The sequence below is a fragment of the Merops nubicus genome, unplaced genomic scaffold (assembly GCF_000691845.1).
Source record: "Merops nubicus isolate BGI_N331 unplaced genomic scaffold, ASM69184v1 scaffold12176, whole genome shotgun sequence".
In the NCBI taxonomy this organism is placed as follows: domain Eukaryota; kingdom Metazoa; phylum Chordata; class Aves; order Coraciiformes; family Meropidae; genus Merops; species Merops nubicus.
Window position 1 is genome coordinate 7,051 of NW_008612990.1, and position 16,680 is coordinate 23,730.

A 16,680-nucleotide genomic window follows, 5' to 3' on the forward strand; every position below is an offset into this window, starting at 1 on the left:
TGGGGAAGACCTGGCCCCGGTAGCGGAATCCTTCTGGTGTCACTGTCACATACTCTATCCTGCAAGGAGCAGCGAAGGCAGGAGAGCACAAGAGAACACAGGCTGATGGCTCCAGAGCCATACCTGCCACTGTACAGCACCCTCCCACCAACAGGTCACAGTCAGAACAGGCACGGCCTACAAACTCCAGCAACGGTTGCACTGATAATGAACACAGACCTACTCAAGAGACTTTCGCTTTGTTTTCAAGCTATTACTCCAAAACACCTTGCCTTTCTATGCAAAATCTATCACTGCCTGTACTCCTATGACACCCCCTGCACAGGACAGTACAGCTGGTTAGAAATACAGGACTCTCCTGGGTGAGATTTACTCCTAGACATGGATCCTCTACTGTCAGGAGGCTGTGACTTATGGGGATACTGGCAGAGCTGGAAGAGATACTGGCAGCAATATGCTGAGGTGTGGCAGTGCTCAGCTGCAGATGCTGGGCTTGCCTCTCCCTTACCTTGGTTTGCCTCGAGGCTGATATCCCAAGAGGAATTTGCCAGGTAGATCTTTACAGGCACTGATAAAGTAGGGAATAAACGTTGGCTTCTCTTTCTTGGTCTTTATCAGTAGCTCTTCCAGCTTCTGATTAGAGGAAGAAAGTAGAGAAATGCTCAGGGAGAGCCTATGTTTTCAGCAACACACAGAGCCTGTGGGTATCTCCCTCCATGCTGTGGTCAGCCCTTTCACCCCCACCAAATGATGAAGCCAGAAATCCAAGAGGGGCCACCAACAGCAGTGTTTCTGTGCAGGGCTGGTGCACAAATGTCACCAGGTCATGGAAAGCTGATACTCTCCCTTCAGTGGAATTTGCTGGCAGGGTAATCCTCTGCTGCTCTGGCACACCACTGTAGCACAGCATGCTCCCATGTCTTAAATCCCCTGCTCCTAGACAGAATCCCCTGAGACCTACAGCTGGAAAATGACTGCCAAGCCCCAGGCGGCAAGAGGAAGATCAGAAAGCCCAGTTCAGCACCAGCTCATGCCACACTCAAGGAGTTTAAGACCTGTCCTGAAACAAACAAACTATGCTCCTCTATCTCCTACACAAGCTACCACAGCCTGGGACAAGGCTCACCTTCTTGTCTCCACCATTGCAGTCCTGATAGTACTTGTGATTCAACAGGTCTCTGGCAAAAGAAGCCATTGGCTGGACATAGCGAGCCACAATTTCATCCAGGTCTTCAAACTCCTTTGAACAAATACATTTAAAGAGATATTTAGTGTGCATAATGAGGAAATTTTATTCTAGCATACAGCTCTCAATCTACATCCTACATAGCAAGGCTGGATGCTCTGAGAAGGGGAGGGGGGGAAAAGAGCTGAATATTGCCTAAGAATGTGGAGAACCACAATGGAAGTTGCTCTCCAACAGCCTGAGAGACAAGGACCTAAAGGCTGTGCCAAACTGTCCCAGCCAAACTCCTTTCTCCTTCCCTAGCCACTCCTTCCTGGGCTTGCTCTGCAGGGCTCTCACCTCAGTGTTAATCCAGAGCGTGGAGCCCAGGCTGAAGGCGTTCTCCTTGCCCTCCTCCCGGACATCCACGTGCTGGTAAATGCCATCGTTCACCTTCCAGGTGACAGTCAGGTGGTTCTCCCCTTTGCTGCTTGGCCGAATAATCACATCCCCTTGGTCCATGGTCTCCATCATCTTCTCTGCTTGCTTGAAGCTGATGTTGTGGAATGATGGGTGAGCAATCACTCTCTTGATGTATGCTAGGGGATAAAGTGAAGTGTTTAGGCTTCCAAGAGGAACTGCTTTATTGTAGATCTATGTCTAAGCATGTTAATTCTCCTGAAGCATGCTGGGAGGCTGGCATTATGAGGGAGAGGAAATTTAAGGACTCACTTGTTCGCTGCTGCTTTCTTTTCATGTCTTCTTCCTGTTTGTGATCTGCTGCCTCAGAGTCAAAGTCGTAGTAGGTGTCTTTAGGCAGTTTCCACTCATTGTTCTTATCCATCAGGTCCGAGGTCCTGCAGGTCAGGTCTGCACTGAACTTCTCAATGTCAATCTTCATAATCCTGCAGTGAACGGTCATTCCCACCTATGAAAGAGGGGCAGGCAAAGCTGATCTGCAGGTCTGGCTCACACATCAGCCTCCCTGTGCTACAGAGCCATCTGTGTGAGGTCATGCTGCCAATAAGCAGATACAAATTACCTCATCCACTTCAGACCGATACCATCTTCAGAAAACTGCATATCTGGAGGCTAAAGACAACTCAGTTTGCTATTTTAGGTATCTCTGCAGCAAAACTGGACCTCACAAAGTGCAAGAAAGCAGTTAAGTCTGTTCAGAAACAGAGTGGAAGTCACCCAAAGGACTTCTCTACTTCAGTGGGAAAATAGCACCACAAAATCTGCAATGTCTTAGTCCAGTTAACCATGCTGAAGTGAACAATGGCTCTTTAAAGAACTGCTAAGAGACCTCTGAGCTTACAGGATTATCCATCACCTGCACGGACTGTTAGGGGAACCCAAAAGACAAAAAGGATGTAAACCCTCTATTTTATCATGTGATAAAAAATACATGAATCTGTTTCTTTCAGAACCCCGATCCCTGTCCAGAGCAAGGACAACTCTGATGACCTCCACAAATGAGCTGAGACACAAAAAAAATTATGAAAGAGTGAAAGTGACCCTTGCATATCTAACAGCAGTTCTGTGAACTCTTTAGAAAGCCAGAAACAAAGGGCAGCTCTGCATTAGAATGCCTTCTGGTCTCCCAAACCCAGACTTTAGCCAGACTATAATAAATCCTCCTGCAGTGCAACATGTTAACTGATTAACATGGTTCACACCAGCTGCCAAGAGAGATTTGCACTGTGGGAGAAGAACACTAACCAGAACCTGCTGCTGATTTAAAGACCTTAAACAAAAATGTTTTAAAAGTCATTTAGGATACAGTGTTATTGACCAAACTCTGAATCTTTCGTATGAGCTCCAGGCTCTTGCTGGATAGGTGAGAATCCACTGCTTTCATACCTTCACCCTTTCTTCTGGCCGCTTGACCACCTTATCACTAAGAAATTTTGTTGGGATGAAGCCAGCGACGCCATTATCCAGACGTGTCTTCACTCCAATGGCCTGACCTGGGCAGGAACCACTGTCAAAGTGGTTCCAAACCTTAAGCAAGGCAAAAGAAGAAGTCATTCAGCATGGAAACAAAAAATCCCCACCAGCTCCCACTCAAACAAGTCTAAAAGTTGTGTTAGCAAACTGGTGCAGCTAGGATGTGGAAGTGCAGGTGACAGAGGCCTTCAATGAATGCTACCCAGTAATGCAATCTTCTTGCTTTGGTTCTGCTCAGCTTATGGAACTTTGCAACCAGGAAGGTCAGAACATTTTTAGACCCAGAAGACAAGCCTGCAGCTAGGACTGGTTTGTAATGAATGCTATAGGGTTTGAAAGTCATGGATTACCATGGCTGGAATTTGGCAGTGTTCAGAAGAGACCTGAAGTACAGCTTCATTAAGCAGCAGGAAGTCCACATAAGTTCTTAAAACTGAGAAGGTGGCAGAACAACCTTCTTTTCTCAGTGTTACAGGCAGTTTCTTTGCATAAAACACAATCCTAGACCACAAACAAGCCTGCTTTATGGATTTGCAAAGAACCAGTCAGCTTAGCCCTAAGGTCCTTTTCACTCCCAGCCCAGTTCCCTAAAAAATCAATAATGTAGCCATTAAGGACTTGTCAAATCTATACTGAAACAATCAGTCAAAAGTGGAACAGGTTATATTTGCAGCCAAAGGCCACATTCAGGTTGGGATCCTGGGGCATGGCAGACAATCTTGGCTTTGATACCTTATCGCCCAAGAACCCTACAAAGCACTCAAGCCTGTTGATAGCAGACTCCTGATAACGACAGGTCCTTTAGGAAAAGCAGCCCCACCTCACTGAGCTCTGGGAAGTTATCCTGCTGACAGAAAGGACACTGCCAAAGGCCACTTTCATCGTTCCGTATTGCCTGGTCGTAGCTCTCCCCCTGTGGCCGCCTGTGGGCTATGCCAGTCACGTTGCAGATGATCATTTTACCTGTGGTGTTATAGGAGAGAAGGAAAACATGAAAACCTGAAAGTCAGCTGCAGGGCTGGGCACTTCCCTCAGTTAGCTGTGCATGAAGGTGTTCAGAGAGTACCCAGGAACTTGAAAAGCTGTTTCACATACATGCAGCCATAGCACAGTCCCAACACCAGGCTCACCAAGATCCTTCTGCCCCACATTTACATATCCTAAGTCAACTTAGGATACCTGAAAGCCAGCTGCAGGGCTGAGCACTTCCCTCAGTCTAAGTTAGCTGTGCATGAAAATGTTCAGAGACTACCCAGAAACTTGAAAAGCTGTTTCACATACATGCAGCCATAGCACAGTCCCAACACCAGGCTCACCAAGATCCTTCTGCCCCACATTTACGTATCCTAAGTCAACTTAGGATGACAGAAGCCAGGGATGTAAAGAGGGATGTACCTATATAAAAAGTCTCTGGTGTTTCTTTGGTCAGCATATTGAAGACCTCTTCTGTGTTTGGAGAACGGTATGGGGTCCTCAGGTCCTTGTACCTGCAGCTTAGTTCAGCTCGAATGTCATATAAAGTGATATGCTTGTCACCATAGCCCTGTATTCAAAGGTTATAAAGCCATGAACAGCAGGAAAGAGGTGAGCAGGAAATCCAGTACAACTTATGAAAGAACTCAACGAACTTATCAAACAGTAAATTTAAGAAAAAAGAATGCACAGGGTACCATCAAGCTGTGGAACTCAGTCACTGGATGTTGTTGAGGAGGTCACCAGTACCAATACAGTCCAAAAAACCACAGATAATTTCAGGGAGAACAGCTTAAACAGTCTAACTACTGTCTCCTGCCTCCTCCTTCCTCTGCCCCAAGTGTACCTTCTGTAAGCATTTTCTACATGCCATTGCCAGACACTGAATACTCATCATGGCTGTTTATATATTTTACAACGGCAACAGCTAAATCCTCAGCTCCTAAAAAGGTTAAGAGTCACCAGCTATAAAACCTAAGAAGCTAAGCTGGACAGCAGAGCTTCCCCTCTGTCTCTCAGCACCAGGCACCCCCAGCACACCTGTCTTTCCAGTTCTTCAGCAAAGGCATCAAGATCCAGGTCTTTCAGACGCTCAGGGTTTTCCAAGATCTCCTCCAGAGCTCCCGCGGGATTAGCGTCCTCTGCCGACTCGTCGTATTCCAAGGCATCCACTGCCATTTTTCTGGCCCACTCATAGGTTTCAGGATGGACCCTCGACCCATCTAGGACTTCGATGTAGGCATCAGTACTGAAGTAGAACCAAAGTGATGTTCAGATAAGGACTCTGCAGGGTTCAGCTCGGTAACAAAGCACACGGTGAGCACCACTATGGGCTGTGTGGCTGCTCTACCACCACTGCTCCCCATGGAGTGACCTACTCTACACAAAGGGCATGGGGAACCCTTCATTGCTAAATCAACAGGAGCCAAGGCAAGACATGACAAATTCCAGTCTGCAGCTCCCACACTGCAAAGGTGCAGCCAGGAATTTTTGTGCTATAGCTGCTCTATGAGCACACATCACTCTGCAGTTTCTCTCCTCACACAGATTAAGTGTTGCCAACTGACAGTGCAGTCATTTGCATCAGGCTGTTTCGATGAGGCTACACTTTGTCCCCTGCATCTCTGGGACTTGTATCCTGCAAGAACCAAGGACCTAGTGGGGTTGGATCACTTGGCACAAGGATTCAGCCAGGTGTTCTTTCTCAGACTGCTTTTCAAAGGCAAAAAGGACACTCTGCTGGCTCTAGAGAAAGCACTTGTCCAACAAGTGACCCTTCTGTGCAAAGCAGAGATTCAGAAACTACATTACTGCTGTCCTCCAAACACACATCTTGTTTAGTTACCAGTAGCTTAAAGCATTACAGACTTCCCAGCATTGCTACTAGTTCAAGAGGAAGCTGAATTGATGACTTATGCCTGAAGTTTGAAACTTTAGTAAAATAAAATATTGATGGTAGGACTTTGCAAAACAACTGTTTTCAGCTTAGTTGTTCTTGATCACAAAGGGTCTTTCAAATTGTAGCAGGCCATATAATTAATGTTCTGCAGCCCACATTGTTGTGTGAGTTTAGCTGCCCTTAAGAATCACATTAATAACCAGCAATATCTGAACTTGGCCAGCGATCAGAGGGGCCACACAGAAATTCCTGGGAACACAGGCTCCAGGGAATGAGGCTGTTTCAGCCTGTTGCTCATGCTAACTCTATACCCCATATGACACTGAACCCAACCCAGCACCCACCTATCGCCCAGTGAAGCCGTGTCAATTTTGATGAAGCCAGCACAGTTGATAAACACCTTGGGTCCCATATGACACATCGTAACCAGCTGGGTCCTGTTCTCCAGACGTGTGTTGTTTTGTTTTAAAATCTGAAGAGAGAGAGGTAATCCTACAAACCTTGCTGTGCAAACACAAAAGTTCTCCAGGAAAAGCAGAGGACTCATACTTAACACTGCTGTGTTCAAAGCATCTAACACAACCAAACCCATCACAACTCAAATTGTTGCCCCCTGCCTGTGTCTCAACATTGTCTGAAAGGAGATGGCTCCACATGGAACAGCTCTCAGGAAAAGTGTTGGCTTTTTGCCTGGTTTTCTACAGCATGGAGGCATCTCGATAGCGTCACAGCGCACCCGTTCCTGCGGGTTCAGGAGCGAGCTGGGATTGACAGATCTGCTGAGCTGCTTGGGTTTATCAGGGACACAAGTCCCTGCACAGCTTTGGGGTCAGGCACAGTGAGGTAACACACCAAACACATGCTGACAGGGCCGTCAGCTGCATTTGGCACATGGGACCCTGACTCATTTCCCCGCAGTGCTGCCATCACACCAGCTTGCTCGTTACTGGTGATGCACTGCTGTTGTTGGCAGGGTCAGAAGCCTCCTTACCTTTAGCAGATGAGTGCCTTTGCGTGGTCCCAGGCCACACACGTACTGCAGCAAAGCCTGGCTGTGAGGGTGAGCAATGGCCCGGTTCACATCCACTCCCACCTCATTCACACGGTTTATGAACTCGCAGTAGAGGGCATTCAGCAGCTCCTCCTTCACCACGTGCTCCTGAGAGGAAGGAGAGGCGTTAGCCTCGCAAGGAGAGGCACGCAACACTTTGCCAGAAGGAAGCTGAGCTGAACATCACAGACTGGCTCTCAGGAGCTGTATGCACCTCATAGTTACTGCTGAGAACAGCCTAAAGGCAGGTGAGCTAAAGGAGGTAAAAAACCAGGTGCTGTGTAGCCTGAATATGGCACAGAACAGGCAGAACTTGCACCAGTTCAGCTTGGAATCCTTTTCTTCAATAGCAAACTCTCCCAGGCCACTTTCTCCTGCAGAAAAGGATCTTTCTTAGCCAAGGATCTCACAAGGAAAACTTACCTGCAGAGGGTGGAGTTTCAGGCAGAGAATATCCTCATCAGAGCTGCAGACCTGGGCAAACTCTATGAGGGGGTCCTGAATGCGGCGGGCGAGGGAGACGGCTTGACGCAGCAGAGGCGGGTAGTCCCGGAACTCGTTCTGCAAGAGGCCAGAGAATCAGGGACAACTCTGGTGGTGTTCTCACCTTCTGCAACACAAGTCACAATGAAACAACAGACAGGGAATGGAACACAAGAGGCGTTTGGTGCTCAGGGCAAAGAGAGCTGAGGTCAAAGGCTCCCAAGAGCTCTGCTGAAAGTCGGAATGGAACCACCTCATTCACTCATCTGAGCAAGGTTCATTTCAGACTACATCAATATCTGCTTTGTAGATCTGCTGGTGCTCATCTCACATCACTGTCTAGATGGATCACAAGAGGCAGCGGATGATGGAAGGCAGGGCCAGCACAACAAATGGAAGATGAGACAGCACAAATGAGTGACTGGGATAGGTGGAGTAACAAAAGGTTCACCTCAGACTTCTTGCTGTTCATGTAAAGGATGGCCAGTTCATTGTCCACCAGCTCCACTCCAATAGAGGACAGCTGCTGCCCTTGATCCAGCTCATGAACAATTCTCTTTACATCTTCCATCAGCATCTGAGCATCCCTAGGGAAAGGGGATTGAAGGGAGAGGGCAAAATTGGGTCCTGGAATCACTTAGGGAAATAACCCCAACGAGTTACCTCACACCACAGACAGCAACAGTGAAATGTGGACAAGCATGAGGAAAGGACTGCAAAGAGACTGGGAAGCAGAAGGAACACAAAGACTGACCTGTTCTCGCCTGCAATTGTCACCACATGAGGCTTCTTGTTCAGGAGAAATTTTTTTAATGTTTCAATATCCTGAGCCTGGAAAGGAAAGTGAGACATATCAGAGTGGAAAAGCTAGAGGGTACCAGGCTAGATACCTGTCCTGGTTCCTATTTGACAGGGCAAATCCTCCCCCACTGCTACTATGATCTACCACCATGACATGAACACAACTAAACATCTTTTCCACAGGCTGGCCTTGCAGCTCCTGACCACTGCAAGGACAAACAGGAAAGCTCTGCAGAGGAAAGACTGGTAGCACCATGCTCTGGTGTTACAGGAAATCAATGCAAGTAGGGAATGGAAGTTAAATGCCTGCTCCAGTAGGTCCCACAACCTCTCGTTATTATAATGTGATCAAGGAAAGGCAAGAAAATTTTGGTAGCTGTGATCACAGAAGCTCACAGCCCCCAAAGCCAGCAAAACTCAGGAACGGCAAGGCCCAGCCACTCCCCATAAGAAGGGCAGAAGAGCTTAATTTGGATCTAACTGGAAGCAAGGGTACCAAAAGCAACATGCAGACATTCATCTTGACATCAGCTGCACCAAGGCTCACCTTCTTTTCCCTCTCTTCCTCACGCCAGGCGTTCCTTCTCTTTGTGAAATGTGGCAGTCGGAGGAAGTCTGTAACCTCACCCTCGCCGTTAACAAGGGCACAAAACACGGGGTGGTCCCTGCAAGACAGAGACCCCTCAGACACAGAGGACTGCTCAAGCTGTACAGGGATCCAGAGGGAATTCCTCTCCTCCTACCTGGCTGAGGAAAAGGCGATGCCTAGCACCCGAATCCCCTTCCCTTGGTTTTCATCCATGAAATCATCATCTTCCTCCACTTGCTGATCCGGACGATATGAAGCTACTTTTAGCCAGTTGTAGAGCTTCCTGCTGCAAGCCTGGTAGAACAGAGAAGGGGAGAGAGGAGTGAGAAAATCCACCACAGGTGCTCTGGCATAGCCCTTCTCCAGAGGGAGGGTCGTGGACTGCTCAATGCAGGACTGGGACCAGGTCTCCAGTAACATAAAGCCCATCTTCCCTCCCACTGAGACATCTGCATTTCTCCTCATCCTTGGCCAAGAACCAGACTCAGACCCCTGCCTACCACCTATTCCTCCTTCAGAACAGCCTGTATACGGCCTGTCAGCACTTGTAACCCCAGCCCTGACTCAAACCCACCTGTCTCGCAGCTCACCTTGAGGACATACTCCTTGGCCTCCACCAAGAGCTTGTTCTTCAACTCTTTAGCCATCTGCACATAGAGGAACTGGTTGAGGGAGCGCTCAATGGCCATCGTACGCTGCCGATTCCACTCCTGCACCTGGTGGCTGAACTCGTCTCGGTAGTAGAACTGTTTGATTTCCTCAAAGTATGTCTGGTCACTACCATAACTGTGAGAAAAGAGAGGAGATAAAGAATCACAAAACACCAGGGGCTGGAAGTGACCTCTGCAGATCGTGTCATTCAGCCCCCCTACTAAACCAGGGTCACCCAGAGCAGGGTGCCCAGGATTGTGTCCAGGCAGGTTTGGAATCTCTCCAGAGGAGACTCCACAACCTGATAAGAGTGTCTCTATCCTCTTGACCCCTGCCTCTTTAGATACTGATAAGCATTGATATTTAGATACTTTTAAATAAATATCAAAAATATCTAAATAAATATCTAAGTATAAGCTATTTATTTAGCTATTTATAAGCAGAAGAAGGGCTCTAAACACCTTCTTGTTGACACCACCACTGGCAGATTCCTGCACAGGGATGTAACAGCAGTACCTCAAACTCAGGGAGCTGCCTGGAAGATTTAGAGATGAGCCACTCCTCCCATCAAAAGCATCACCTTTCACAAAAATCCTAAAGGCTTCCGAGTCTGCCTTTAAATGAGTAAAATGTCTGTCTGCTAAAGTTTTCATTAAGAGGAAGGAAAAAAGCAAGACCCTGAGAAGCTGCTTGACTTTAAGGTGCAGGAAACCAGCAGGCCATGACTTCTAGGAGCAGTTTGGGTTACAGAGGCGCACTAACAGCACTGGATGAAGGAGCTCTGCCAAGGCACAGATGGCATGGCCAGTGAGGACTCACCCCTCCACTCCTTTCATGTCAATGCTGATATCTATAGTGAGCAGTGCCTCCTCCTCTGCCAGGCTCATTTTCAGGAACTGGTCATCTCGCAGCTCCTTCACAGGCTTGTTCTTCAAGTATTTGAAGGAATAGGCATAGTGGGCTTCATCAATATCCTGGGAGAGAAGAGAGACAGTCAGCATGCACAGAGGCCATTCATGAAGAAAGACCCTTCTGTATAGTGTAGCAGACAATGGTTTTTATTCAATACCCCCTTTACTCCTATGCCTGCCAGTCTGCATTTTCTTCCCCAGCAGGACACAGTGGAATTCTTTCCCAGTCCCAGAGAAACAGAGACTGTTCCAATAATTGAAGGCAACATCTTAACAGCAAGAATCCAGATCTGATGAAACACTGAGACTAAAAATGCAGCATGCTGCTGAGCTGTCCTCTGCAAAAGCCCAGCTCTCGTGCTGCTCTGAGGTTTATTCAGAGTTGCCACTGACATGGAAGAAGTTTTCAGATACAAAGATGAACATGTGTGTTACTTAGATCCTTCCCCAAAGTGACCCACAAAGTCAGAAATTCTTTCCTTACCTTCTTCCCTTTTTTGGTTGGTGAAATGTTGATTTTAGCTCTTTCTTGGAAGGTTTGTCTCAGAACCTGCCTGACCAAAGGCTCCCTGGCTATCTGCAAAGCCACCATGTACCGGGCTCCCTCCAGCACAGCTTCAGGGCTTGGGAATTGACTAAATGCAAAAAGGCAACATGAAAGCTTAGGACTCGAGAATGCCCCCAAACCCCCCTCCTTGTGTCACATCTGCAGGTCCTCCACCAAGATCCCTCCAAACTGACCTACACACATAATCCTTGGCCAGCTCCAGGGGCTCTGCAGGGAACTGCTCTGTCTCATGACGCTGGTAACTGTCTCGAAGATTCTCTCCAAACTGCTCAGGTGTCAGACCAAACTTCTTAGCCAGGCCATCTGGTTAAAGAAACCAAACCAAAACACCACCACAAAAATTATGAGGGTACTGTAGCTTACACTGAGCAAAACTATCAGTCACAAAATGGTTTGGGTTGGAAAGGAATTTTCAAGGTCATCTAGTCCAATCCCCCTGCACTGAGCAGGGACATCTGCAGCTAGAGCAGGTTGCTCAGAGCCACGGCCAACCTCAGCTGGGATGGTTACAGGGATGGGGCATTGACCACCTCTCTGGGCAACCTGGGACAGTGATTCACTACCCTCATTGTAAAAGACTTCTTCCTTCCATCTAGTCTAAATGTCCCATCTTTCAGTTTAAAATCATCATCCCTTGCCCTGTTACAACAGGCCCCCCCTAAAAACATCGATCCCACCTTTCTTATAGGCCCTTTTAAGTACTGAAAGGCTGCAGTAAGGTCTCCCCAGAGACTTCTCCAGGCTAACAACCCCACCTCTCTCAGCCTGTCCTCACAGGAGAGCAGCTCCAGCCCTCTGATCATTTTTGCAGCCCTGTTCCCCTCCTACAGGTAAGTCACAGCACCCCAAAGAGTACAGAGGTGAGGCCACAGCAAGCTCAGCGTGCTGGAGCCCAGCCCTTACCCAGCCCAGCTGTCTGACAGATGGTGTACATGTCCCGACGGGAGGCCTGCTTCAGCTCAGGCCCTTTCTGCTCATCATCTTCTGCATCCTCCCCTTCACCTATGGGAAGGATATGTTTAGCAAGGTCTCTTTACAAAGACATCCAAACAGCTGTAGTGTGTCAGAAGCACAGCAAAGGGATTAAACACAACCTACGTTGTGCAACAGTGTCCCTAAATTCCACAAACACATCTTGAAGGTCATAGTAGCCTTAAAAATCATTCTGGGTTAGAAATCCCCCCTGGAAACACCATCTTCTCTGTAGTTTCACTCTTTTACAGATTTAGCAGCAGTATCTCTGGGTTGCACATTAAAACACACACCAAGGTGACTGCTCCTCACTTTGGCCCCTGCCATGAGGGGTGGTTTTCAGTCCATCAGAAAGCAGCACCTCGTGTGGCAAACTAAAAATTGTCAGAGATGCCTGGAAGACCTGGGACTAACCAGAGACAGAAATGAACAGCAAAGATGCTCCGTGCAAACACACTGACTTCTCAACAAGCTTTCTTACTATTCTTTCAAACCAGGATTTTCAACCAGCCCACAATTAGGAGACTATCAAATCCAGGGACAAACCTTCCTCCTCTTCACCATCCTCTCGGATACGCTTCTGCTTCTTTCGAGCAGCCTTGGCAGCATTCTGCATCTTGGGGATGTCTCGCCCATAGTACAGCAGGAAGTGATTATACACGTCCTTCAGCTCGTCCATGGACTGCACGTCCTTCAGCCTGCAAAGCCAGCACGTTACACCCTGCCTGCAGCTGGGCCGTGGTCAGAGCACCCAAGGAACCTGCTCTGGTACAGATCAGGCAGAAGGAACGCTTGGGTTCAACTTCAGAAAGAGTTTTAAATATTTCTCATGGCTGGTTTTGTGGGGAGGCTCAAGTCAATGCACTGCAGTGACCAGAGAGCCTGTGCTGTTTGGGTAAGTTAACACACATTTTAAGTTGTTTTGAAATGAATATAAGAAAGTCATGGCACTGTACCTCTCCATGTCAGTAGTATCCAGGGCCCTGATTCCATCTGCCAAGGGCTTGTCTGGGTCAGCAGAGATTTGTTCATACTGATAGGCCTGCATCTTCTCAAACAGACGTGTCAGGTTCTGCTTGCGGATCTTCAGCTGCGTCCACTGATGCAAGAACAAAGATTTCCAGTTAAATGCACCATAGTTGTGTACCACATCTACCTCATTCCTGCCCAAACAGGACCCGAGATATTTATCACATAAAAATGATCATTAAAATCTTCACCCACAGCCAAGCCCAGATGTGACACACATGGCAGGCCTCATCTCAGAGATGGATGGCATTAACAGAAAAAAACCAAACCATTGAGGTTTGGATCTACCTGATAGCTGAGAAGGAACCTGCACTTCTTGCAGGCAAGGTCAGTACACAAAAAGAACTCAGTGAAGAAGGGCTGTTTTGAACCCTCTTTTGTCAGATAACCATTTACCATCACATAATGGCAAACATGCAAAAAACATCATGGATAAAAACAAGCACTCAGGGTATCCATGGCCAAAACAAAATCTGCTGGAATTCTCACACTAGGTGGAAAAACATCTTAAATGTTATCCCATCAACAAGCAGTGAATGTAGTCCTCACCTTCTCATCCCACTGCCAAACCCTCCACAGGTCATTGATGTGCAGCTCTGGCTCCACATATTCCTTTCTGTAGAAGGCGATGAATGGGACCTGGGTCAGAAATGAGACTCATCACCACCAAGCTGCAGACCAGGCTGTTCCTGGCAGCCAGGAGTCCAGAGAATGCTCCTGTTCCATGCAGGAGAACAAACTGAAGGGGCAGTCCTGTGGGAGATGTACTAAGTGAGCCATGCCCCAGTTCTTAAGACCATTCCACAAAAGAAAACACCACATAGACCAAAAAGCTTCTGCAACATCAGGCAACACCTCAAAGAATAGGTTGGATGGACTAGGCAAGGCTCAGGATACTCTGAAATTCCTCCATCTCACTTAGCATCCATTTGTCCTGGATCAAGGAGATATGATGAAAGCAGCCTCATCAAACAGGCCTTAGAAACCTGCGTTGGCACAGCTCACAAAAGATGAGTTGCAATTTCCAGCAAAGCACCATTTCGCCACAGGAGAGGCAGCCAGAAATGGTATCTTAGTCCCTTGTAGTTTGCTGCCCTAAATGCTAATACTGCCTGAAACAGCAGATTGCAACTCAGACCTTATCTTGGCAATGAAACCAATTTGTGAATTACCTCAAAATGTTGATTTCTCATGAAATTTAGGGCTTCTTTAATCTTCTGGACGGTGCTTGGCCCTTTGCGGCTGAAGCTGCTGCTGGTTTGTCCACGGTCGAGGTAGTCAGAACTTTCCTAAAAAGGAGAAACACGTTGTGATGATTGTATTCCTCAAAGTCCAGCCCAGGCTAAGGCTGGTCTTTGTTAGCTGGGAACTGTGTTCCCACTTTAGACCACAGAAAAGCATCCTAGCCCTGACTGGCTTGAAGGAAAATGGAGAAGCAGCACCAGGCCAAGGTAAGTGATAGTTAAAAGCAGATCATGATTAATATTAGTTTAGCCCAAAGTGCACGGCAGCTCAATCTTTCAATCATTCTTGACCATTATTCTTGCAACATCTCAAGTGTTCTTTTTTGTCCTGTTTTATGGATGCAAAACTAAAGACACACACACTTTAAATGACCTGCTCAAAACCAGAAAGAAAGGAATATTTGGTGTCACATTCCTCTTAGAGTCCTGGAACAATGCCTCCCACAGGCTGGAAGTCTGCAGCACCTTCAAGTCCTCTTAGGACAGAAGTCCCAGGCATAGCCCTTTACCTGCAAGGAGATGGTGGGTGTGGCAAAAGCATTCCTGTAAATCCAGTCAGCTTCTTCCTCCAGCTCATCATCTTCAGCATTCTTCACCGGGATGGATCGCAACTGTGGAAAGGAACAGGATGAGCAGAGGAAGGTGCAACACCAGGGCTTGTGCTACCACGTCTTCAAGAAGCCTGGAAACTATTGTTCTGAGCTTCAGGCTGCTTACGGAGTCCCACTTTCTCCCACACCCACAGGCCTTTGCTAAGAGTAGCACTTCAATGTCTGCACCTTCTGAGCACACTGGAAGCCTGCATCAGCTTTGCACTGGGTAAAGGCAGCTACTAACTCTGTCAAAGGCTTGTGGAAAGGTCTCCAATGGTGTGAAATCTCCTGTGATGACCAAGTCAGGGTACCTCCACTTCCCACCAGACTCCCAGTCCTCTGCAGCCTCATGCCTGTCCCCCAATCTGTGCCTGTTCTAGCCTTGTTATTGCTTTTCTTGCTGCAGCCATAGACTAACAGAACATGAAGCAGCTCCAAACCCTCTCTGGGCATTTAGTCCCAGCCAATTCTCTTTCCAAAGGCTCTAATCATCGTTGACATCCATGAAGACAACAAGATGTCTGAACAGGCCATGTATGGCCAGAAGACATTACAAAGAGCATTCCCTTGGGCCACACACACTGGCATGGGAAAAAATGGTCCTTCTGGAAGAGCTGACAGCTTCAGACTTCCCATTTTACACAGGAAGGTAACAGACCTCTGCACAGAATTACATTAACATACACTTAAGGGAGATCGAAGAACACTGACTATTCAGGGAAAACCTCATCACAGGGTAAAATTGGTAAACAAGATAAAAATATGAGAGATGACACCAGCATGATTCCTAGCAGCACAAAAAGGACTCCTCGCCAAGAGCAGTAGAAGTCACAGCCACTTGGATCAAAGTATGTTACAGAGACACCTTGTAGGGAACAGCTTTGTGTTGGCTGGCACACGGGTAGGCTAGAAAACCCTTGCAAACCTTCTTGGGCACTGCAGCTTCACTCCTGCTACCTAGAGATACAACTCATGGGATGAACAACAGCATCCAGCATAAGGAACACCTCAACAGAGCACAAGCCCTGCTGGGAGTGCAACACTGGCACCCAGTGGCCAAAGAGAAGCTACGACCAGTGTTAAAACCAGGCGTGCACAGCCAGGACCATCCACAGTGCCACGGATGTGTTTGAATGAGAAGTTTTAGCCTCTACATTTGGCAGATGAGATCTTCAAAGAGAGGAAAAAAGAGATGCCAAAAATGCAGCCAGGTGAGAAGCTGGCCTGCAGGTCCCAGGCCTGCTGTACTCAGTGGGAGCTGAAATGCTTTCAGCCTGCACGCTGGCAGCCTCCTGCCTCACCTGGAACCTCTCGGGCATGTCGGTCATGCGGATCTCGTTGTCCTGGTCCGTTAGGTGGCTGCTCTCCAGCTCACTGGGCTCGTACATCTCGAAGATGCTGCGGCGACTGACGCGCTTCTTGGTGGTCTTTTTGGGTCGTACACGGGTCTCCCCTTCAGTCTCCTCATCCTCATACTCGTATTCCTCCTCCATCTCCTCATCATACTCATTATACTTCTCGAACTCATCATAGTCGAAGTCCACGCCAAAGATTTCCTGGGCTTCCTGCAAAGCACTGGAAAGCAAAACACTATTGTTCAGCCCCACAGTCCAGTTCACAATGTTTTTTTTTTTAGCCACACAGAAGAGGCCAGAGCACCCAAGTCTAAGCCTTAGTTTTGCACCTAGTATTAAAAAAAATTAGGGATAGGTACACAACTCTGAGCTTTCCATGCATATTTTTCTCTTAAGGTACTGGGTTTGGTATCCCTGTGAAAAAAAAATCCAGGGGAGAAAGG

General features: G+C 47.6%; 1 protein-coding gene across 1 annotated transcript in view; it reads right to left on the bottom strand.

Moving 5' to 3' along the window:
* The window catches only part of SUPT6H (suppressor of Ty 6 homolog (S. cerevisiae)), a 21,837-nt gene that overhangs the window by 2,741 nt on the left and 2,416 nt on the right, over window positions 1-16,680 (bottom strand). The window contains 27 exon segments of the mRNA XM_008941742.1: window positions 1-59; window positions 509-633; window positions 1,127-1,240; window positions 1,526-1,764; window positions 1,898-2,093; window positions 3,032-3,172; window positions 3,939-4,081; window positions 4,514-4,661; window positions 5,132-5,339; window positions 6,335-6,462; window positions 6,982-7,149; window positions 7,465-7,602; window positions 7,976-8,111; window positions 8,279-8,355; window positions 8,873-8,990; window positions 9,069-9,208; window positions 9,505-9,700; window positions 10,385-10,539; window positions 10,961-11,111; window positions 11,218-11,347; window positions 11,948-12,046; window positions 12,563-12,714; window positions 12,973-13,115; window positions 13,595-13,684; window positions 14,218-14,334; window positions 14,799-14,900; window positions 16,184-16,457. The exon segment at window positions 1-59 is cut by the window's left edge and continues 11 nt beyond it. Of these exon segments, the coding sequence (XP_008939990.1) occupies window positions 1-59; window positions 509-633; window positions 1,127-1,240; window positions 1,526-1,764; window positions 1,898-2,093; window positions 3,032-3,172; window positions 3,939-4,081; window positions 4,514-4,661; window positions 5,132-5,339; window positions 6,335-6,462; window positions 6,982-7,149; window positions 7,465-7,602; window positions 7,976-8,111; window positions 8,279-8,355; window positions 8,873-8,990; window positions 9,069-9,208; window positions 9,505-9,700; window positions 10,385-10,539; window positions 10,961-11,111; window positions 11,218-11,347; window positions 11,948-12,046; window positions 12,563-12,714; window positions 12,973-13,115; window positions 13,595-13,684; window positions 14,218-14,334; window positions 14,799-14,900; window positions 16,184-16,457 (3,887 nt within the window).